The sequence below is a fragment of the Tachypleus tridentatus genome, chromosome 3, assembly GCF_004210375.1.
Source record: "Tachypleus tridentatus isolate NWPU-2018 chromosome 3, ASM421037v1, whole genome shotgun sequence".
Lineage (NCBI taxonomy): Eukaryota > Metazoa > Arthropoda > Merostomata > Xiphosura > Limulidae > Tachypleus > Tachypleus tridentatus.
The window spans coordinates 55,127,662-55,152,987 of record NC_134827.1 but is presented as its reverse complement, the minus strand read 5'-3'; the positions used below and the strand labels follow the sequence as shown (position 1 = coordinate 55,152,987).

Genomic DNA, 25,326 nt, shown 5'->3' with positions numbered 1-25,326 from the left:
TGACGGACTACAGAGAATACAGGTAGGTAACACTGTCCATTACTTGGCGAACCACAGAGAATACAAATAGTTAACACTGTTCATTATGTGATGGACCATACAGAAAACATAGTTAACAGTCTCTATTACTTGACGGACTACAGAGAATACAGGTAGGTAACACTGTCCATTACTTGATGGAATACTCTTCCCAGATTTGTTCAAACTAATAATATTGCCGTACTTATCTTTCAGACGAAGTAATATTGTTCCAGCGGATTTTTAGATTCTATTTCTGTCATTTTTGTAATATTTTCAGACTTTAGTTGTCTGTGACAGGTCATTGTTGACCACTACAAACCCGTACAACTAGTTAGATTGCAACAAACCAGCTTTGGATTAGCTCTATATTTTTTGTTATTGTTGCTTTCCTAGCATTGTTAGACTGAAAATTAGCGGAAGATGGCCTTAACAAATTACAAGTTCAGCTTTTCCATTGGACAACAGAGTGGTAATTTTGTAACCCTGTGATTCATTGGTTAAAGTTCTTTGTTCTCTCTCTGACTGACCACATGTCTGTTTGAATCGTTCAGTTTGAGCCAGTCTTGTCCTGGACGTCAGAGATAGAGTTAGGAAGAGGTACATTGTACAAGCATTTGTGAGTCTCTATTAGCCAGATCCCAGCGTTCCTTCTGTTATTGCTAAAACCGTCCAATAGGAGGACACTTTACATTCACTGGTTCTCTGTTGTTGTTTTTAACCACCAGTGAAGAACGAGATTATTTTATCACTAGTTTATAGTTTGTTACAGAACTCTTCTAACACGTGTTTGGTTGTTGTGAACCACAAAGCTATATAGTAAATAAGCTACCTGTGCTACGTACCGAAACAAGGTTTGTAGCGGCGAGAGTCCACAGACTGTGCCACCAGTGGGCGCAAGCGCTGTAAAAGTGAGACGGACAGACAGCTGAAAAGCAATCTTGACTGACAGTGAACGTCGTCACGATATTTTCTTTGCCACTGATTTTAAACTTGTGTTACTTGAGAAACGAAGCGCTATGGTCACGTTTGTTAGTTAGCTAACCTACCAAGACATACTACCATTAACTCAAACTGACATGCGCGTGTGCATGCGTGTGTGAATAACGCCTCACTTATCTGTTCCGGTACGAACTGATTTTTTTTCAACAAGCTGACGCAAATGCAAAACGAGAAATAAAACTGAATTGAAAAAAAAAAGAGAGAACAGAAACTGATGAGACTCGAGAGGTTGGAGAGTAGATAGTTTATTAATGTAAACCTGAAAACACTGTTGTGTCTTTGTGACCCATCTGTACTTAACTCTTTCAAAGGAGCTGTATCTCAGATTGTATCAATTAACCAATGGCTTTAAGTGCAACGTTTTACCTTGTATTTTCTTTCTGGCCAGAAGATTTTAAGGGGTCACTAATGTATTTATTATCCTGTACATTTATGGACACAAGGTTCCATGGGGACGCTAATGTATTTATTATCCTGTACATTTATGGACACAAGGTTCCATGGGGACGCTAATGTATTTGTTGTTCTGTATATTTATTGACACAAGGTTCCATGGGGGACGCTAAGTATTTGTTGTTCTGTATATTTATTGACACAAGGTTCCATGGGGACGCTAATGTATTTGTTGTTCTGTATATTTATTGACACAAGGTTCCATGGGGACGCTAATGTATTTGTTGTTCTGTACATTTATTGACACAAGGTTCCATGGGGACGATAATGTATTTGTTGTTCTGTACATTTATGGACACAAGGTTCCATGGGGACGCTAATGTATTATTTTTATATTTTTCTACAGACGTACATTGATCTGTAATAATATCAATCACATCATGATGTGTCGTGCTGAGAAAAACAAACCACATCCACGAGGAAGATGTGAGCCAACAGGTGGCTGGTGAAGGAGATTTCTAAAATTCAGAAAGATGCGTCTCCTAAAGAAACGGTCCCCTCTCCGCCTCAACTCATACGATTGGCCACTCTTCCTGGAGAAGACGCTACACATGGATCGTTGAGCACGAAGGTTTGTTTCTCTCTTCCCAACATTCCTAGTCTATTTAGACTGCAAGACATGCCAGGGGCAGCAGAAACGTCGACTAAGCCAATAAGAGGTAAGCTAGAGTTGTTTTAACAAACGTTGTTCAGTTGAATAACAGAAGTAAAGTAGTTACTCAAAAGGTTTTAAATTATTCAACCAAGCAGTAAGGTAAGAATATGTTTATTATTTGGTTAAATATACCGAATCTACAATATTAAATTTTAGTGGTACAATGTGGACAAGCTTCACAAGACTTTTGAGAGTACTCCCCAATCACGTGGGGTATCTCAATCAGAATCAGTATTATTATTATTAGGGTTAAAGTTTTCGTTAATTTAATAAAATGATATAAAACCCGATAACCCCAGCGCTTTCGAAAGATGGACCTCTCTTGTTCAGGAGCAAACGTTATGAAGACACCCAGTTTATCCCCAAAGAAGAGGTCCACATTTCGAAAGATGGACCTCTCTTGTTCAGGAGCAAACGTTATTATGACATCCAGTTTGTCCCCAATAAAAAGAGGTCCACATTTCGAAAGATGGACCTCTCTTGTTCAGGAGCAAACGTTATTAAGACATCCAGTTTGTCCCCAAAGAAGAGAGGTCCACATTTCGAAAGATGGACCTCTCTTGTTCAGGAGCAAACGTTATCAAGACATCCAGTTTGTCCCCAAAGAAGAGGACATCCACATTTCGAAGATGGACCTCTCTTGTTCAGGAGCAAACGTTATTAAGACATCCAGTTTGTCCCCAAAGAAGAGAGTCCATCTTTCGAAAGTGTTCTTGTTATAGGGATTTTATTTTACTTCTATCAAGACTTCTTGAAACTACGTGTTTTCTAACATCGTTTATCTAATGTTTATCATAACTCCACGTGCGATATCTCAGCCCCAGAATATTTCTTCCTAATAAAGTTGTTGTTAATGAAATGTTTATCGTTAAAAATATTTACTACTGTCTTCTTCTGTTACTGCGGTGTCACAACATCGACAAGCTTTTAACATGTTAAATATCACAATAACGACGAAATGTCCGATTTTAACAGTCTGGGATCAAACAAGGATAGAGAGGTGGTGTTACAACTAGCCTGTGAAGTTGTTTAAAGCAATTAAAATATCTGACAGTTTGTTCTAATGTTACTGTTTTATTATCTACACGTGAGTGATATGTGACAGTTTGTTCTAATGTTACTGTTTTTATTACCTACACGTGAGTGATATGTGACAGTTTGTTCTAATGTTACTGTTTTATTACCTACACGTGAGTCATATGTGACAGTTTGTACTAATGTTACTGTTTTTATTACCTACATGTGAGTGATATGTGTAAGTTTGTTCTAATGTTACTGTTTTTATTACCTACACGTGAGTGATATGTGACAGCTTGTTCTAATGTTACTGTTTTTATTACCTACATGTGAGTGATATGTGTAAGTTTGTTCTAATGTTACTGTTTTTATTACCTACACGTGAGTGATATGTGACAGTTTGTTCTAATGTTACTGTTTTATTACCTACACGTGAGTGATATGTGTCAGTTTGTTCTAATGTTACTGTTTTATTACCTACACGTGAGTGATATGTGACAGTTTGTTCTAATGTTACTGTTTTTATTACCTACACGTGAGTGATATGTGACAGTTTGTTCTAATGTTACTGTTTTTATTACCTACACGTGAGAGATATGTGACAGTTTGTTCTAATGTTACTGTTTTTATTACCTACACGTGAGTGATATGTGCCAGTTTGTTCTAATGTTACTGTTTTTATTACCTTCACGGGAGTGATATGTGACAGTTTGTTCTAATGTTACTGTTTTTATTACCTACATGTGAGTGATATGTGACAGTTTGTTCTAATGTTACTGTTTTTATTACCTACATGTGAGTGATATGTGTAAGTTTGTTCTAATGTTACTGTTTTATTACCTACACATAAGTGATATCTGACAGTTTGTTCTAATGTTACTGTTTTTATTACCTACACGTGAGTGATATGTGACAGTTTGTTCTAATGTTACTGTTTTTATTACCTACATGTAAGTGATATGTGTAAGTTTGTTCTAATGTTACTGTTTTTATTACCTACACGTGAGTGATATGTGACAGTTTGTTCCAATGTTACTGTTTTTATTATCTACACGTAAGTGATATGTGACAGTTTGTTCAAATGTTATTGTTTTATTACCTACACGTGAGTGATATGTGACAGCTTGTTCTAATGTTACTGTTTTTATTACCTACATGTGAGTGATATGTGTAAGTTTGTTCTAATGTTACTGTTTTTATTACCTACACATAAGTGATATCTGACAGTTTGTTCTAATGTTACTGTTTTTATTACCTACACGTGAGTGATATGTGACAGTTTGTTCTAATGTTACTGTTTTTATTACCTACATGTGAGTGATATGTGTAAGTTTGTTCTAATGTTACTGTTTTTATTACCTACACGTGAGTGATATGTGACAGTTTGTTCTAATGTTACTGTTTTTATTATCTACACGTGAGTGATATGTGACAGTTTGTTCAAATGTTATTGTTTTATTACCTACACGTGAGTGATACGCGACTGTTTTGTTCTAATGTTACTGTTTTTATTACCTACACGTGAGTCATATGTGACAGTTTGTTCTAATGTTACTGTTTTTATTACCTACATGTGAGTGATATGTGTAAGTTTGTTCTAATGTTACTGTTTTTATTACCTACACGTGAGTGATATGTGACAGTTTGTTCTAATGTTACTGTTTTTATTACCTACATGTGAGTGATATGTGTAAGTTTGTTCTAATGTTACTGTTTTATTACCTACACGTGAGTGATATGTGACAGTTTGTTCTAATGTTACTGTTTTTATTACCTACACGTGAGTGATATGTGTCAGTTTGTTCTAATGTTACTGTTTTATTACCTACACGTGAGTGATATGTGACAGTTTGTTCTAATGTTACTGTTTTTATTACCTACACGTGAGTGATATGTGACAGTTTGTTCTAATGTTACTGTTTTTATTACCTACACGTGAGAGATATGTGACAGTTTGTTCTAATGTTACTGTTTTTATTACCTACACGTGAGTGATATGTGCCAGTTTGTTCTAATGTTACTGTTTTTATTACCTTCACGGAGTGATATGTGACAGTTTGTTCTAATGTTACTGTTTTTATTACCTACATGTGAGTGATATGTGACAGTTTGTTCTAATGTTACTGTTTTATTACCTACATGTGAGTGATATGTGTAAGTTTGTTCTAATGTTACTGTTTTTATTACCTACACATAAGTGATATCTGACAGTTTGTTCTAATGTTACTGTTTTTATTACCTACACGTGAGTGATATGTGACAGTTTGTTCTAATGTTACTGTTTTTATTACCTACATGTAAGTGATATGTGTAAGTTTGTTCTAATGTTACTGTTTTTATTACCTACACGTGAGTGATATGTGACAGTTTGTTCCAATGTTACTGTTTTTATTATCTACACGTGAGTGATATGTGACAGTTTGTTCAAATGTTATTGTTTTTTATTACCTACACGTGAGTGATATGTGACAGTTTGTTCTAATGTTACTGTTTTTATTACCTACATGTGAGTGATATGTGTAAGTTTGTTCTAATGTTACTGTTTTTATTACCTACACATAAGTGATATCTGACAGTTTGTTCTAATGTTACTGTTTTTATTACCTACACGTGAGTGATATGTGACAGTTTGTTCTAATGTTACTGTTTTTTATTACCTACATGTGAGTGATATGTGTAAGTTTGTTCTAATGTTACTGTTTTTATTACCTACACGTGAGTGATATGTGACAGTTTGTTCTAATGTTACTGTTTTTATTATCTACACGTGAGTGATATGTGACAGTTTGTTCAAATGTTATTGTTTTTATTACCTACACGTGAGTGATACGCGACTGTTTTGTTCTAATGTTACTGTTTTTATTACCTACACGTGAGTGATATGTGACAGTTTGTTCTAATGTTACTGTTTTTTACTACCTACACACGTGAGTGATATGTGACAGCATGTTTTGGTGTATCTGTTTTTATTACCTACACGTGAGTGATATGCGACTGTTTTGTTCTAATGTTTCTGTTTTTATTACCTACACGTGAGTGATATGTGACAGTTTGTTCTAATGTTACTGTTTTTACTACCTACACGTGAGTGATATGTGACAGCTTGTTTTGGTGTAACTGTTTTTATTACCTACACGTGAGTGATATGCGACTGTTTTGTTCTAATGTTACTGTTTTTATTACCTACATGTGAGTGATATGTGACAGTTTGTTCTAATGTTACTGTTTTTATTACCTACACATAAGTGATATCTGACAGTTTGTTCTAATGTTACTGTTTTTATTACCTACACGTGTGTGATATGCGACTGTTTTGTTCTAATGTTTCTGTTTTTTTACCTACACATGAGTGATATGTGACAGTTTGTTCTAATGTTATTGTTTTTATTACCTACATGTGAGTGATATGTGACAGTTTGTTCTAATGTTACTGTTTTTATTATCTACACGTGAGTGATATGTGACAGTTTGTTCAAATGTTATTGTTTTTATTACCTACACGTGAGTGATACGCGACTGTTTTGTTCTAATGTTACTGTTTTTATTACCTACACGTGAGTGATATGTGACAGTTTGTTCTAATGTTACTGTTTTTATTATTTACATGTGAGTGATATGTGACAGTTTGTTCTAATGTACTGTTTTATTACCTACATGTGAGTGATATGTGACAGTTTGTTCTAATGTTACTGTTTTTATTACTTACATGTGAGTGATATGTGACAGTTTGTTCTAATGTTACTGTTTTTATTACCTACATGTGAGTGATATGTGACAGTTTGTTCTAATGTTACTGTTTTTATTACCTACACATGAGTGATATGTGACAGTTTGTATAATGTTACTGTTTTATTACCTTCACGTGAGCAATATGTGACAGTTTGTTTTAATGTTACTGTTTTTATTACCTACACGTCAGTGATATGTGACAGTTTGTTCTAATGTTACTGTTTTTATTTGAAAGATCGATTTATTTATGGAAACAAATTTATGATGATGTTAACTTGAATGTTGGAAAGAGAGACTTCCATACTTCAGTTCTCTCAACCTCCATAATTCGGCTTCATCGACTCTCAAAGTGTTGTCATATTGTTTTTAAATCTTTTATTTATTGCTTGTACAGTGGACGTGGAAAGTGCTTGACGGATGTTTTCTCACTTGTTTTTCTCATGTATTATACGTTAATATTCAGTGTTAGATTTCTTCCTTAGCTTCGTGTTTTTTATCGCTATAGGGAGTCGCTGTTAGTACCAGACCTAACACTACATTTACTGATGCTTGAAGTTCAGCACAAGTTTATGAGATAATGTACGATTTCCTTATTATCGGCGCACTGTAAATTGTGTTCAGACCCATGTGTCTGAAGAGACCCATTACTAATGTACTGCGATTAAGAAGGAATAAACCTCTGATGTTGTGAAAGTGTCGAACATTAATACGAGTTTTCATGACATGTTTGCAATAAGCTGTTTAAAATACATGACATTTAATGAGTTAACTACGATTTCCTGTGCTAAACTGTGTTGTTATTTTATAACTATGTAGTGTGTTTGTATTTTCATGTAACTATACATTCCAAAACGTTTGTAGTTTGTTTTCCACACACAAACTGTACGTAAAACCAACACATTACATGCGAAAGGCTTAAACTCCACGTGGTGAATGTCGAAGGGAAGTAATATTAATCTCATTTCTTTGTCAAGATTTCAAAACCGAGCACGTGCCAGCATGGGTCTGAGGACACGCTTAATAAATAACATGTTGAATTGTACAGTGTGCAAGTCAGAAAAAGTGGCATAGCAACTGTGCAAGCGGGAACAAAAGTGATATAGAAAACTGTAGAAGTCATGAAAACGTATTACTGTAACCATATAGCGTTGTAGACATGGTACACTAAATATCACAATAGAACTGGTAGTTTTAACATTAATATATTTCGGAAACGCTTGTGACCCCTCCCAGTGGCACAGCGGGATGTCTGCAGACTTATGAAGCTAGAAACCGGGTTGTTTCGATACCCGTGGTGGGCAAAGCACAGATAGCCCATTATGTAGCTTGATGCTTACCAAACGTACACGCGAGCGTTGCAGTTGTTAACTTTAACTTCATTTTGATCTTTCTACTTTAGCTGTTGTTTCTGAAAAACATCATTATACAGTTGGCTTTGATTTGAATTTCGCCCAAAGTTACACGAGGGCTATCTTCGCTCGCCGTCCCTAATTTAGTGGTAATAGACTAGAGAGAAGAGGCATCTAGTCATCATCACCCACCGCCAACTCTTGGGCTACTCTTTTACGAACGAATAGTGGGATTGACCGTCACATTATATCGCCCCACGGCTGAAAGGGCGAGCATGTTTGGTATGACGGGGATACGAACTCGCGACCCTCAGATTTCGAGTCGCACGCCTTAACCACCTGGCCATGCCGAAAAATAAACCAGTAAACACGTTTTAGAAATTAGTAGAAAAATTCATCAAACCTTTCATGTCAAAGGGCAACCGTTATTCTTTTGATTTCTAAACTCGTGTCGTTTGGTAAATAAATAGCAGAAAAAGAGATTCATACACAATCGCTTGGCCCTTTATATACGATCAGTCACTGTTTTTTTTTGTTATATTTATATAATTATGTATTAGAACGATGTCGGGTATCTTTGAAATTTTGAGTTTTAACAGTCACGTTTATAAAATCAACTATGAATAAAATACAAACTATATTTAACAAGTTTAGTGGGTAACTCACTTTAAAACTTGCTAAATAGAAGTTGTTTTAAGGTCGGTCAGTTTCAGAGACACAAGTGACAAATAAGGTTGTGAGATGGAAGTGACCAGTCATTTTGTGAAATAAAAATTACCATTCAGTTTGTGAGATGGAACTGTAGAAATGGCTAGTCAGTTTGTGAGGTGCAAGTGACCAGTCTTTTTTGTGAGATGGGAGTGTCCAGTTAGTTTGTCAGTTAGAAGTGACTTGTAAGTTTGCGAGACGTAAGTGACTCATCAGGTTGTGAGATGCAAGTGACCACTCTGTTTGTGAGCTAGAAGTGACTTGTAACTTTGTGAGATGGAAGTGACTATTAAGCTTGTTAGGCACGGCATGGCCAGGTAGGTTAAGGTGTTCGACTCGTAATCTGAGGGTCGAAGATTCGAATCCCCGTCGCACCAAACATGCTAGCCTTTTCGGCTGTGGGAGAGTAATAATGTGACGGTCAATCCCACTATTCGTTTGTAAAAGAATAGTCCAAGAGTTGTCAGTTGGTGGTGTTGACTAGATGCCTTCCCTTACACTGCTAAATTAGGGACGGCTAGCGCAGATAGTCCTCGTGTAGCTTTGCGCGAAATTCAAAACAAACAAACAATTAAGCTTGTGAAATAAAAGTGATTGGTAAGTTTGTGAGACAGAAGTGACCAGTAAGTCTGTGAGATGGAAGTGACCAGTAGGTTTGTGAGATGGAAGTGACCAGTAAGTTTGTGAGATGGAAGTAGCCAGTCAGTTTGTGAGATGGAAGTGACCAGTAAGTTTGTGAGATGGGAGTGACCAGTAAGTTTGTGAGATGGAGGTGACCAGTAAGTTTGTGAGATGGAAGTAGCCAGTAAGTTTGTGAGATGGAAGTGACCAGTAAGTTTGTGAGATGGAAGTAGCCAGTAAGTTTGTGAGATGGAAGTGACCAGTCAGTTTGTGAGATGGAAGTGACCAGTAAGCTTGTGAGATGGAAGTGACCAGTAAGTTTGTGAGATGGAAGTAGCCAGTCAGTTTGTGAGATGGAAGTGACCAGTAAGTTTGTGAGATGGGAGTGACCAGTAAGTTTGTGAGATGGAGGTGACCAGTAAGTTTGTGAGATGGAAGTAGCCAGTAAGTTTGTGAGATGGAAGTGACCAGTCAGTTTGTGAGATGGAAGTGACCAGTAAGCTTGTGAGATGGAAGTGACCAGTAAGTTTGTGAGATGGAAGTAGCCAGTCAGTTTGTGAGATGGAAGTGACCAGTAAGTTTGTGAGATGGGAGTGACCAGTAAGTTTGTGAGATGGAGGTGACCAGTAAGTTTGTGAGATGGAAGTAGCCAGTAAGTTTGTGAGATGGAAGTGACCAGTAAGTTTGTGAGATGGAAGTAGCCAGTAAGTTTGTGAGATGGAAGTGACCAGTCAGTTTGTGAGATGGAAGTGACCAGTAAGCTTGTGAGATGGAAGTGACCAGTCAGTTTGTGAGATGGAAGTGACCAGTAAGTTTGTGAGATGGAAGTAGCCAGTCATTTTGCAACTAGTTATCAGTAATTCTAAAATGATATTCAAATCCAAACCAAAGCCTAAAAACTCTGGTTTCAATATCTGCCTTGTAGTTTGGTCATTGAACCGGACACAGTTGAATCATAATTATCGTTCTGAAACTATAGAACCTTTCTTAGGTTTTGGTTTGGATTTGAATACCACTTTAGAATTACTGATAACCAGTGATTAAAAGGCATACTTAGTAACGAATAATTAGATATTAATTTATTAGTACATGATTCATTATTCATCTTGGACTAGGAGTGCCCTAGTGGCTGGTATGCTCGAGCTTTTAATTCGATTATTTAAGGGATGCTTATTGGTTGCAGCAAAACCTTTATGAGAACTGTGAAACCGTGTGTTTGCTGTTAAGAGTAAGACTGATATATCGGTTAAGCGTTAGAGTCCGGGTTTCGATACCCATGATGGGCAGAGCACAGATAACCCATCGTGTTGCTTTGTGCTTGTCGTTAAATATATCAAACAATCAAAATAAAACAAGTAACTAATTAGTATATAACTTTGATTGTACATGTTTAACTGGTATATAACTTTGATTATATATTTTTAAATCGGAATATTGGACATTCTTTACTCAGTTTATAACTTTGATTAGATGTTAGTGGCTTAATATAAAGATCCAGTCTTAGGAATGACATGGCAAATGCCCCCCCCCCAATGACACAACGGTATGTTTGCAGGCTTACAGTACTAGAAAAGCTGGGTTCGATACTCGTGGTGGGCAGAACATGGACAGTCCATTGTGTAGCTTTATGCTTAATTTCAAACAATCAAACAGACAGGACAAATATGAAACATGACAGAAAAGTAAAGCACACAGTTAGTGGGGTTCGTGAGGACTGGGGAGTCAGGGAGGAGCTAATGAAGACTTATTCGAGGGGACAACAAAACTGTATGAATGGACTGTTAAGGTGAGGACTGATATGTAGAGGGCAACGTTTTAAAAGAAGCAGGAAACCAAGACTGTGGATTACACACTTCAATAGATGACAGTAGGTCTTTTGTAGTGGGAGTGTGAAACCATCGTATTTAGCAGGGTAGAAGAGGTGAGAAATACGAGTGTCTCCCTCAAATACAAGTCCTCTCCCATAATATTATCTCAATGACTTAATATTAAGGGTCTTTATCTGCAACAACTCAATAACTGGGAGATGATGGCATTTTGCCAAGCTCGTGAAATTGTTCTTCAGCATGAGCGTGGTGGATCAGTCCTGGCACGTGAGATAGAAATTTAAGGTCCAGGACGTGTTTTGTCTTATTCAGGCAAGAGTGTCTGACCCTGGAGAGTGTTTCTTTTGTCTGGGAAAAGGCATTTGAAGTAAAATAAAAGGAAACTCAAAACCTCTTTGACTTGATGAGGTGTGACAGAACTATAGTGATGAACTCAGAAGTGGTTGAACCATTCATTTAACTAAGGAGATACTTACAACCTTGTAGATGTAATAAACCTGGTAAGGCATATATATAAAGTTACTTTTATGGTTATTTCTCACGCAATCAGAAACACTTTGTTGAAGTGTGGAGTTAATACTTGTGTTAGATAAGGTATATCACAACACAAGACACGTTATTAGTGTGTGGAGTTAATACTTGTGTGATATAAGGTATATCACAACACAATCCACGTTATTAGTGTGTGGAGTTAATACTTGTGTTAGATCAGGTATATCACAACACAAGACACGTTATTAGAGTGTGGAGTTAATACTTGTGTTAGATAAGGTATATCACAACACAAGACACGTTATAAGAGTGTGGAGTTAATACTTGTGTTAGATAAGGTATATCACAACACAAGACACGTTATTAGTGTGTGGAGTTAATACTTGTGTGATATAAGGTATATCACAACACAATCCACGTTATTAGTGTGTGGAGTTAATACTTGTGTTAGATCAGGTATATCACAACACAAGACACGTTATTAGAGTGTGGAGTTAATACTTGTGTTAGATAAGGTATATCACAACACAAGACACGTTATTAGTGTGTGGAGTTAATACTTGTGTTAGATAAGGTATATCACAACACAAGACACGTTATAAGAGTGTGGAGTTAATACTTGTGTTAGATAAGGTATATCACAACACAAGACACGTTATTTGTGTGTGGAGTTAATACTTGTGTGATATAAGGTATATCACAACACAATCCACGTTATTAGTGTGTGGAGTTAATACTTGTGTTAGATCAGGTATATCACAACACAAGACACGTTATTAGAGTGTGGAGTTAATACTTGTGTTAGATAAGGTATATCACAACACAAGACACGTTATAAGAGTGTGGAGTTAATACTTGTGTTAGATAAGGTATATCACAACACAAGACACGTTATTTGTGTGTGGAGTTAATACTTGTGTGATATAAGGTATATCACAACACAATCCACGTTATTAGTGTGTGGAGTTAATACTTGTGTTAGATCAGGTATATCACAACACAAGACACGTTATTAGTGTGTGGAGTTAATACTTGTGTTAGATAAGGTATATCACAACACAAGACACGTTATAAGAGTGTGGAGTTAATACTTGTGTTAGATAAGGTATATCACAACACAAGACACGTTATAAGAGTGTGGAGTTAATACTTGTGTTAGATAAGGTATATCACAACACAAGACACGTTATTGTGTGTGGAGTTAATACTTGTGTGATATAAGGTATATCACAACACAAGACACGTTATTAGAGTGTGGAGTTAATACTTGTGTTAGATAAGGTATATCACAACACAAGACACGTTATAAGAGTGTGGAGTTAATACTTGTGTTAGATAAGGTATATCACAACACAAGACACGTTATTTGTGTGTGGAGTTAATACTTGTGTGATATAGGGTATATCACTTGATAAAATGTAATTCAACTTCTTGTTATTGATTAACATACTGAAAAGGTAAGTTAACTCTTACGTAGAAGCTTCAGTTTCACGAGTTAGAATTGCTGTTTTCACTACAATAGATAGAGGTAGGGTTACCTTTTATAGGGCTTCAGTAAAACGTTTTGTTCAAACTAAAGTTTTCTGCCACCACAACAATGTATTTTCTCAAGTTACTATAGTTAGCGTTTATCTTATAAGATATTGTGCGAGAGTTTTGGAATTCAGATAAACAGAATATCTCTAGCGTGGTAGTCATTAATTCTTACGTATATGTCTTATTTAAGTTACAAACCCATGTTTTATTCGATCTTTCATATCTGACTATCTTCAGCCTTGTCCTTGGGGTGTAATCTCTAAATGAATAGTAATGGAAGGTAGTGAGTTCCGCCGTGCTGAGAATGTTTTACCAGGTTCAAGGTTTCTAAAAGAAGTTGACTAGAGAAGAAAAAAAAACTAAAGGACAGGTTTTAAGTGAATGTGTTTGACGTGATGACGTATAAAGTCAAGACAGCCAATCACTTTACCGGAATAAAGGTCTCTAGGTTACTGCTGCAATTGAATCGTGTGATACTTTTCACGAGGAGATGCACGTGACTAAATTAAGACCTTTGTTGCGCACGTTGTGCATGCAAAACTTTTTCTGTTATTTTAAATTATTCGTTTTCCCTTCGTTTTCTAACCCTAAAGTCGAAGACTATTTATCCTTTTATTATTTATGTTTGAAACACATAATATGCCCAACTTTGGTCTCTTTCTCTTTTTTTTTTATTATCTTTAATACGTTTTTATGCTAAAATTTCTTCCCAAAGTGAAAAATGGAGTTCATCAAATACATTTGAATCTTCCTCTACAACTGGGATGTTATTACCATTTTTAGCCGCGGCATAGCGGCTGATAAAATGGCTCTGAGTGTTTTGTTTTTTTTGCAGGTAGAAGAATCTAAGCTCATAGTTCTGTCATCTCTTGACCAATTTTGGATCTAAGTACAGTTCTGGACTCATCAGGTCAAACTTTACGTTTGATGTATTTGATGACGTCCAAGGTCTCGTAGATTAATTTACTCTAATTCTGTCTAAAATAATTTCATTTGAGGGTAGGAGGTCTAGAGATAGTGTTGAGTAATGAAATCGAATCGGATACACGTGCGCAACGCGCTTGGCATTGCTGGCGCACAAACATATAGCTCATAAAAATGGGGTGTATAAAAAAAACCTCGCATATTAACTTCCTCTATCTCTTGTATGGGTATTTGAGTTTTGATGTTTATATACCCAGGAGGGTCAGGTTTCGTTTACCTCTTTCTTCTTCCTTGAAATTGTGGTTTTACAACTGTCCAGTGTATTTATATATGGTACACGAGGGCCAGAGTGACCCCACTTACTCAGGCCACTTTCAGGGCAATGTCCATGTGCTATCTACACATACACTTGGTGCAAATAAATCATTTCTCTTATAGTTTCGTAATTATTTGCACTTTCATTAGTTAGGTATTAACTATAAAACATTTACATTAAAAAACACCTTTCAATGTTTAGTAATTAACCCCTAAACTAACGTCGAGTCTAGTTTATAGGTGGCCTTTATTTATTTAGAGGCCTGGCATGGCCAAGCGCGTAAGGCGTGCGACTCGTAATCCGAGGGTCGCGGGTTCGCGTCCGCGTCGCGCTAAACATGCTCGCCCTCCCAGCCGTGGGGGCGTATAATGTGAAGGTTAATCCCACTATTCGTTGGTAAAAGAGTAGCTCAAGAGTTGGCGGTGGGTGGTGATGACTAGCTGCCTTCCCTCTAGTCTTACACTGCAAAATTAGGGACAGCTAGCACAGATAACTCTCGAGTAGCTTTGTGCGAAATTCCAAAACAAACAAACAAACAATTTATTTAGAAAATATATATTCACTGGGGAAGGTACTGAGGTCTATCTTCATGTAAACAGTACCTATTAAGTTCGCGTACTGGTTCATTTTTATCAATTTCTGTCAAAATAATTTATTGTATTATGTGGGAGACTATCTGTTATTGTCTCCATGTGTGCGTGTTTATGTATGAATTCTGATGATGTTGTTCTGGGTACTTTATAAGCTGTTGTTAGTTGTGTAGTTTGCATTTTGTAGTTTTGTTTGAAGTAAGTTATTTTATTTTATTTTTTTGCTTACGTTTATCCATGTAGGAGCTGCATAGTCATTGACGGGTCGAATGTATGTTTTATATATTTTTATGATGTTGTCTGTCGTAGCTCCACTGTTTTTTGGCCAGTTAGACTCCTAGCATAGTTTGTTCTTCGCCAATTTTTTGTTCTAATATTACTTGTGTGGTTTACCCATGTTAGTTTTGAATCTAATGTTAGTCCTAAACGTTTTTTGCAGATGTAGCAGTCTGAAGTAGTGCTCCATTCATATAGATCTGTGGTTGTGCTTTTTTATGTTTAGTTAACTTAATGAATACTACTAGATGTGTTTGTTTTGATTCTATATTTTTGACAATATTCACTTATTCTGTTTAATTGTGGTTGTATGTTTGTGGCTGCTACTGCTGGTTTGGTCCACTTTTCCAGCTTGTTACATCGTCTACGAACTGTGATGAGTATCCATTGTTTGGATCTTTTAGGGGCGTATTGTTCACATACATGATGAATAGGATAGGGCTAACTACCCTCCTTGAGGGACACCAGCTTGTGGAGTGATTGTTTCTGTTAATCTGACTAAGTGGTCTGTTGTTTGTCTGAATTTTCTGAATCTATTTTGTACTTCTGATAATTTTGATGTTGTTTCCAGGAATGTGGAGAGTCTGTTACTGATTATCCTCTCCAGAATTTTTCCAACACAGCTGGTCAGGCTGGTTGGTCGGTAGCTATTTGGGTCATTGGCTGGCTCTCTTTTCTTATGGAACATTAATATATTAGTGAGCTTCCAAGAAACCGGGATATAACCAGAGTATAATGATAAACTATAAATTGCTGTGAGATGTTCAAATAATTTCGGGTGCCTTTTAAGAAGGACGAAGGTGATTTATTTTGGTGTTTGTTATCGTTTCTATGAGTTCTTGTGTTTGTGTAGTCGTTTGTGTTGTAATACCAGTATGCTTCTATTGTATTATATTTACGTTAGGTTTTCGTTTCTGTTTTATGTCTGGAATGACTTATTTTAGAACAGTGATGAAGTGTAAACCTAAACTTAAGACATGTGTTCAGAACTTCCAATGGTCTGTCACATTTTACGTGTTATTTCTTTAAAAATCGTAACTTCTGCTATATTTAAAGTGTTGTTATTTTAAAAGTTCTAACTTCAAGTCCCCCAGTAGCACAGAGGTATATCTACGGACTCACACCACTAAAAGTCGAGTTTCGATACCCGTGGTGGGCAGAGCACATTATATCGCTTTGTGCTCTATTCAAACAAACCAAACCTAACTTCAAACGATCTGCCATATTCCAAGTGTTGTTATTTAAAAAGTCATAACTTCAACTGGCCTGTCAGAAATAATGACGTGCCAACTTTTGGACAGAACGTAAGTTTCAGCTGCAGCTACACTGCTGGCCAAAATCTTAAGGCCAATGAACATGAAGAAAAAATATGCATTTTGCGTTGTTAGACTCAACCACTTATTTGATTAGAGCTTCGAAAGATGAAAATAAGAAAAGGGAAAAAAAAAAAAAAAACATTTTTAGCATTTAATAGGGAAAATGTGAGCTAGCTGAAATTCTGGGGAAATCACTTACAGTTGTGTATTAATGTCGCTGGAAAGCATTGTAAACATACACTGTCAACTGTTGACCAGTTTGTAAATTTTTTTCTATGGATCATGATGGAACCTCCTCCACTGTGTCGTGTAGAAAATGTCTCCGGTGGGATATCCTTATCGTGCCAGTAACGTTGGAAGCCATCTGACCATCCAGGTTAATTTTTTCTCATCAGAGAACAAAATCTTCGTCCACTTCTCTACGTCCCATTTTTGGTGCTTTTTAGCAAAGTTTAACCGAGCTGTTTCGTGATGTGGAAGGAGCCATGACCTTTGAAGACGTTTACGGTTTATAAAGCCTTTCTCTCGTAGATGCCGTCTTATTGTTCTTGAGCTGCATTCTGCGACCGTAAGGGTCTTAATCTGGTTCAACGATCGGCTGGTGTCTTGCCGGGCAACCTGTCGAATCCTCCTTCTCAACGCCGGCGAAATTTTCTTGGACCAACCACTTGAAATTCTCGTTCCGTATCCCTCAGGGTCTTTAAATAAATTTGCAACAACAGTTTTACTACACCCAATCTCACCAGCGATGACACGTTGAGAGAGACCTTGATTTTACAGTTCGACAATTCTGCCACGTTCAAACTCTGTCAACTTTTTAGCCTTTGCCATATTTTTTAACCAATGTAACACAGGAGATGTCAGTGGGAGATGTTGACAACACTAATGCTTGAACACAAATGACTAAATTTCGTGACGTGTTTACCGATTAACGCTTTGTTTCAGTACGGTCTTAAACTTTTGGTCATACCAAAGCGAATGTTTGCAGTTATTCTCAATGAAGGCCGTGCAACTCACTACTGAGACCTCTTGTTGAGCATTTCCTATCCTGTTTAGGACTTCTGTTTCGTATGGTCTTAAACTTTTGACCAGCTAGTATTTAGGCTAACTTCATAGTGTTCACATTTTCCCTATTAAATAGTAAAACGTTTTTATTTCTCTGTTCCCTTTTCTTATTTTCATCTTTCGAAGCTCCACTCAAATAAATGGTTGAATCTAACAACGCAAAATGCAATTTTTTTCTTTACGTTCATTGGCCTTAAGATTTTGGCCATCAGTATATGTCGAACTTAACAACTTCTAGCTTGCGTTTTGTTAAAGATACTTAATTTTAATTTTGTATACTAGTATCTGTGGAGTCCCCAGTGTTGTGTCTGTGGACTCATACTGCTAGAAACAGGGTTTCGATACCCGTGGTGGCAAGAGCACAGATAGCTTTGTGTAACTTTGTGTTTTATTTGTGTAATAGTAAAGTGCAGCACGTCACAATTTTATTTTCTCTCTTTTTTTTAAATAGTAAATACGGGTTTTCGCTTCCTCGTGCAGGCAGAAAACAGTTCACCCCACTCAAGTATGCTGTGTCAGTGGAGACTGCACATCCATCACGTGTTGACCAGCCATCTCTCGATTGTGGTTCTTCACAGTGGACTCGGCCAAACGTTGACCATCGCCAGAAAGATTTCACTACAAGTTTAAGCAATATGTGGGGCTCTGAACGGTGGGTGGGGCTTGATGCGGAGAACAGGGAAACCCAATGCGAGATGTACCGTAGCATCTCGACATCAGCCTTACTCGGCACTGAGTCCCAATCAGAGGACGAGCATCTATCAAATTCACTGGGAGAGAAAAAGTTCGTATTTACCAACTAAAACTGTCAGCTACGAGGATTTATCAGACAAACTTTGCCCGTTAGATGGCGCAGCTAACCAGCTCATGAAAGCAAAATCACAGTTAGGAACAGTGTTTGAAGAGGAAGTTTATCTCGGCAAGTTACCACAAGAGCCAGGAGAACTTGGAAATGGTCAAGCAATAAATCGGCTATTTGTAGCTGAAGATACTACCAGCTTAGCGAGCTCAATACAACATCGTTCTGACGAATCTGGCTATGAAAGTGATGGCACAAAGAACGGTAGCGACGAATCTTCAAATTCTGAGGACAAACGACAGCCATTTGTCATAGAAACAGATGTTCCTCTGGTAATAGCTAAAAATTCAATAAGTACTTCATTGAGTTTAAGAACCAGTGTGAAACGTACTGAATCTAAAGAGAACTGTAGTCTGAGAACCTGTGTGAAACGTACTGAATCTAAAGAGAACTGCAGTCTGAGAACCGGTGTGAAACGTGCTGAATCTAAAGAGAACTGCAGCCTGAGAACCGGTGTGAAACGTGCTGAATCTAAAGAAAACTGCAGTCTGAGAACCAGTGCGAAACGTGCTGAATCTAAAGAAAACTGCAGTCTGAGAATCGGTGTGAAACGTGCTGAATCTAAAGAAAACTGCAGTCTGAGAACCAGTGTAAAACGTGCTGAATCTAAAGAGAACTGCATTTGCTCACCTCAAAAGACATCTGACGGTAATCTCCAGAGATTTAGCGCCATACTCCAAAAACTAAAACTCAGAACTCTGGGTCCTCGAGCACTTCAAGAACTGCATCCAGCGCGAGCCAGAACAGGGTTCACAGTTCAGTGACGGTCGAGCTTGTGGAGATGCTAGGAGCTTAAGATTACGGACACCAGGGATTTTATCTCAGTTGGTTCTAAAGTGTAAAGATGACCGTACGGGAAAGAATGACACACGTGGAAGTTCGACAAAGTGTGATCCAAAACAGAGACGTCACGTCTTGGGCAGTTTAAAGCATGGACCTTGGATCGTAGGCTGCTCAGGAAAACAAAGAAAGGAACACATCATTCCGACCATCAGAAGGCTGACAGACTTTCTCCCAAACGAACAAGCTTATTCGAATCTTCTCTGTGTTTGGATACAGTTCAAGAATCCAGTGATGTATCTGGCCCAGCGACTAACCACTTAGACCATTCCGAATTAGGTACATCTGAAGAAGTTGACGATGGTGGCGTTATAAGCAAGTTACATTTGTGTGGAGATCTAAACTACCAACTGAAGCTAAAGAAAGCTGGACACAAAATGTCTTCAACAAACAATGACACCCGACGACAATGGCTACAGCCTCAGTTGAACACGAAATCAAACCCTAAGGAAAAAGAGTCCAAAGGTGCTATGTTCTACTGGGGTAATGGACCTAATAAAGACTCTTTACTTTCAAATTACCAGTAGCAGATTGCAACTTGGACAGTGACACAGAACTTCAGAACCCGAGAAGTGTGATAATACCGAACTAGTTTTACCACAAAACATTCAGGCCTAGAAAACACTACAAAACAAAAAGTGTTTAGTGTTGTTTTAGAGAAAGACGAGCAAGGGGAACTCGGAATTTACATCAACAGACAGGAAGAAGAGAGAAATGTTGTAGGTTATGTTGTAGCAGCGCTCGAAGAAGGCGGACCAGCTTGCAGGTAAGACAGAAACATAAAGGGTCTTATTGTGTCTACTTAGAAAAACACTGTTAATAACACTATGTAATTATGTTCCCGGATAGTACGTGTTATTTCTTAATTACTTATGTTGTAAAAGTACAGAAAATGACCATTATTCACTTCAAACATTGCTTTTATGACCTGGATAATGAAGTTTAGAAATTAACCTATTTTATATGTAAAACAGGAAAATTTGGACGTTTTCATTTACATAAAGTCTGAATAAAACAACATATGAATCAAGATTTACATGTATTTATAATAAAGTTATACATAAATGTTTAAAAGTGAGTAGTGATTCGAGATTTGCGACTGTAATGTAAATCACTTTCACGTATCAGCCTCAAATATAGTCTCCCATCATGTTTTCGTTATACGCTCCAGGTCACAAAAGCAAAGTTTGAAGAGAAAAATAGGTATTTTTAATTTACTTAAGGCATAAGTAATTGGGAAATAACACTTTCTGTCCAGGAACAAGTAAAAGTAAACATTTTGTTACATAGTGTAATTTACATTTAAAACAAGCCACATTCTTGACAAAGACTGCTTATTGTGAAACAATATTTAAAACAGATGTAAATGTTAACATTAATGTAAATATAAATGGTGTTAGACTTGGTAGAAGGTTAAAACAAAAATACTATTCACAGGTACAAGTTAGAGTGAAAGAAGTTCAAATATTTTAAAAACATAATTTTAACTTTCATTGTTCAGATAAATAAAGTTTGTTTTCACATAGAACTAAAACCACCTCACATATAAATCTATCTACATGGGTATTTCTGGTCCCAAAAGATGTATCACAGATTCTCACTTTTACAAATGATCTACCTTAATATTCTGTATAAAGTTCCATTTTTCTGCTTAACAAATTAACTTAAGGTTATGTTAATATAAGTAACCAGCTTTCAAAGTTTAAAACTATAAAGGGTATATTAATAAATGTCTCTACATGAAATAAACATAGTTTAGGGTAAAAACATTTTTAACCAAATTAATTATAATCTTATATTTATACTAAGCATTTTACTGCAAAGTCTGATAATCAAATCTGAAATGTAATATTGAATACTCAGTCAAAACACCCACCTGGTAACTTAGATGGAAGTCCATCTACTTCATCATTTTTAACTTGTCCTGAAATGTTAAGTAAAAAAAAAAGTGGAAATGACATTCACTCTTATCACACTGTTTTGTGTTCTTAAGTAGAAGAATAAAAGGAACAAAGTATTTGAAACATCAGCATGGAAACAATGATGTTAAAATTTAACAAAATAATGACACAATTTAAACAAACATGAGTGATAATTTCTGTGAGCTACCTACACCTTTAATGCATAAAATTATTACTTACATGGTGCAATTATGTGATATATTTTTTTGTAAGATATTAAGATACAAAATATAACTTACAATTCGAACACACATTGTCCAAGCAAACAACTTCAGACCATTAAATATTGCTGTACACAATGACGAAGGAATTTTTCAAAGTGTAATAAAACAACTGGAAAGGTGTGGCTTACTCCTTGAAAATTAATGAAATAAATGAGACAGTATTGCTTGGAATATTGAACAAATACATCTAGTCAAATATCAGTAAATAAGGATTTCATAATGTTGATAAAACACACTGAAAATGTAGACGTAACAAAAACAATTAATGATAGATGTAATCAAAACAACAGTAAATAATCAATGATAAACATAACCAAAACAACAGTAAATAATTAATGATAGATGTAACCCAAACAACAGGAAATAATTAATGATAGACGTAACAAAACAACAGTAAATAATTAATGATAGATGTAACCCAAACAACAGTAAATAATTAATGATAGACATAACCCAAACAACAGTAAATAATTAATGATAGACGTAACCCAAACAACAGTAAATAATTAATGATAGACGTAACCCAAACAACAGTAAATAATTAATGATAGACGTAACCCAAACAACAGGAAATAATTAATGATAGACGTAACCCAAACAACAGTAAATAATTAATGATAGACGTAACCTAAACAACAGTAAATAATTAATGATAGACGTAACCCAAACAACAGTAAATAATTAATGATAGACGTAACCCAAACAACAGTAAATAATTAATGATAGACGTAACCCAAAGAACAGTAAATAATTAATGATAGACGTATCCCAAACAACAGTAAATAATCAATGATAGATGTAACCCAAACAACAGTAAATAATTAATGATAGACGTAACCCAAACAAAAGTAAATAATTAATGATAGACATAACCTAAACAACAGTAAATAATTAATGATAAACGTAACCCAAACAATAGTAAATAATTAATGATAGACGTAACCCAAACAAAGTAAATAAGTAATGATAGACGTAACCCAAACAAAGTAAATAAGTAATGATAGACGTAACCCAAACAACAATAAATAATTAATGATAGACGTAACCCAAACAACAGTAAATAATTAATGATAGACGTAACCCAAACAACAGTAAATAATTAATGATAGACGTAACCCAAACAAAGTAAATAATTAATGATAGACGTAACCCAAACAACAAGAAATAATTAATGATAGACGTAACCCAAACAACAGTAAATAATGTATGATAGACGTAACCCAAACAACAGTAAATAATTAATGATAGACGTAACCCAAACAACAGTAAATAATTAATGATAGACGTAACCCAAACAACAGTAAATAATTAATGATAGACGTAACCCAAACAACAGTAAATAATTAATGATAGACGTAACCCAAACAACAGTAAATAATTAATGATAGACGTAACCCAAACAACAGTAAATAATTAATGATAGACGTAACCCAAACAACAGTAAATAATCAATGATAGACATAACCCAAACAACAGTAAATAATTGATGATAGACGTAACCTAAACAACAGTAAATAATGTATGATAGACGTAACCAAAACAACAGTAAATAATTAATGATAGACGTAACCCAAACAACAGTAAATAATCAATGATAAACGTAACCCAAAGAACAGTAAATAATTAATGATAGACGTAACCCAAACAACAGTAAATAATTAATGATAGACGTAACCCAAACAACAGTAAATAATTAATGACAGACGTAACCCAAACAACAATAAATAATTAATGATAGAAGTAACCCAAACAACAGTAAATAATGTATGATAGACGTAACCCAAACAACAGTAAATAATTGATGATAGACGTAACCTGAACAACAGTAAATAATGTATGATAGACGTAACCCAAACAACAGTAAATAATTAATGATAGACATATCCTAAACAACAGTAAAAAAGTAATGATAGACGTAACCCAAGTAGCAGTAAATAATTAATGATAGACGTAACCCAAACAATAGTAAATAATGTATGATAGACGTAACCCGAACAACAGTAAATAATTAATGATAGACGTAACCCAAACAACAGTAAATAATTAATGATAGACGTAACCCAAACAACAGTAAATAATGTATGATAGACGTAACCCAAACAACAGTAAATAATGTATGATAGACGTAACCCAAACAACAGTAAATAATTAATGATAGACTTAACCTAAACAACAGTAAATTATTAATGATAGACGTAACCCAAACAACAGTAAATAAACAATGATAGACGTAACCCAAACAACAATAAAAATAATTAATGATAGACGTAACCCAAACAACAGTAAATAATCAATGATAGACGTAACCCAAACAACAGTAAATAATGTATGATAGACGTAACCCAAACAACAGTAAATAATTAATGATAGACATAACCTAAACAACAGTAAATAATTAATGATAGACGTAACCCACACAACAGTAAATAAACAATGATAGACGTAACCCAAACAACAGTAAATAATGTATGATAGACGTAACCTAAACAACAGTAAATAATTAATGATAGACGTAAACCAAACAACAATAAATAATTAATGATAGACGTAACCCAAACAACAGTAAATAATTAATGATAGACGTTACCCAAACAACAGTAAACAAACAATGATAGACGTAACCCAAACAACAGTAAATAATTAATGATAGACGTAACCCACACAACAGTAAATAAACAGATAGACGTAACCCAAACAACAATAAATAATTAATGACAGACGTAACCCAAACAACAGTAACTACTGTATGATAGACGTAACCCAAACAACATTAAATAATCAATGATAGACATAACCCAAACAACAGTAAATAATTGATGATAGACGTAACCTAAACAACAGTAAATAATGTATTATAGACGTAACCTAAACAACAGTAAATAATTAATGATAGACGTAACCCAAACAACAGTAAATAATTAATGATAAACGTAACCCAAAGAACAAAAAATAATTAATGATAGACGTAACCCAAACAACAGTAAATAATTAATGATAGACGTAACCCAAACAACAGTAAATAATTAATGACAGACCTAACCCAAACAACATTAAATAATTAATGATAGAAGTAACCCAAACAACAGTAAATAATGTATGATAGACGTAACCCAAACAACAGTAAATAATTGATGATAGACGTAACCTGAACAACAGTAAATAATGTATGATAGACGTAACCCAAACAACAGTAAATAATTAATGATAGACATATCCTAAACAACAGTAAAAAAGTAATGATAGACGTAACCCAAGTAGCAGTAAATAATTAATGATAGACGTAACCCAAACAATAGTAAAATTGTATGATAGACGTAACCCGAACAACAGTAAATAATTAATGATAGACGTAACCCAAACAACAGTAAATAATTAATGATAGACGTACCCAAACAACAGTAAATAATGTATGATAGACGTAACCCAAACAACAGTAAATAATGTATGATAGACGTAACCCAAACAACAGTAAATAATTAATGATAGACTTAACCTAAAAACAGTAAATTATTAATGATAGACGTAACCCAAACAACAGTAAATAAACAA

At 35.5% G+C, this 25,326-nt stretch overlaps 1 protein-coding gene across 1 annotated transcript; it reads left to right on the top strand.

The window, feature by feature from the left end:
• The first annotated feature begins 1,995 nt into the window (after positions 1 to 1,995).
• On the top strand, positions 1,996 to 19,516 carry LOC143245867 (uncharacterized). Its single transcript, XM_076492122.1, has 2 exons — positions 1,996 to 2,132; positions 18,374 to 19,516. The coding sequence occupies exon 2, from the start codon at positions 18,560 to 18,562 to the stop codon at positions 19,514 to 19,516; it is 957 nt and encodes a 318-aa protein (XP_076348237.1). The 5' UTR covers positions 1,996 to 2,132; positions 18,374 to 18,559.
• The last annotated feature ends 5,810 nt before the right edge of the window (positions 19,517 to 25,326 follow it).

Coding starts and splice junctions, on each gene's coding strand:
- LOC143245867 (XM_076492122.1), top strand. CDS start 18,560: ATGCGGAGAACAGGGAAACCCAATGCGAGATGTACCGTAGCATCTCGA.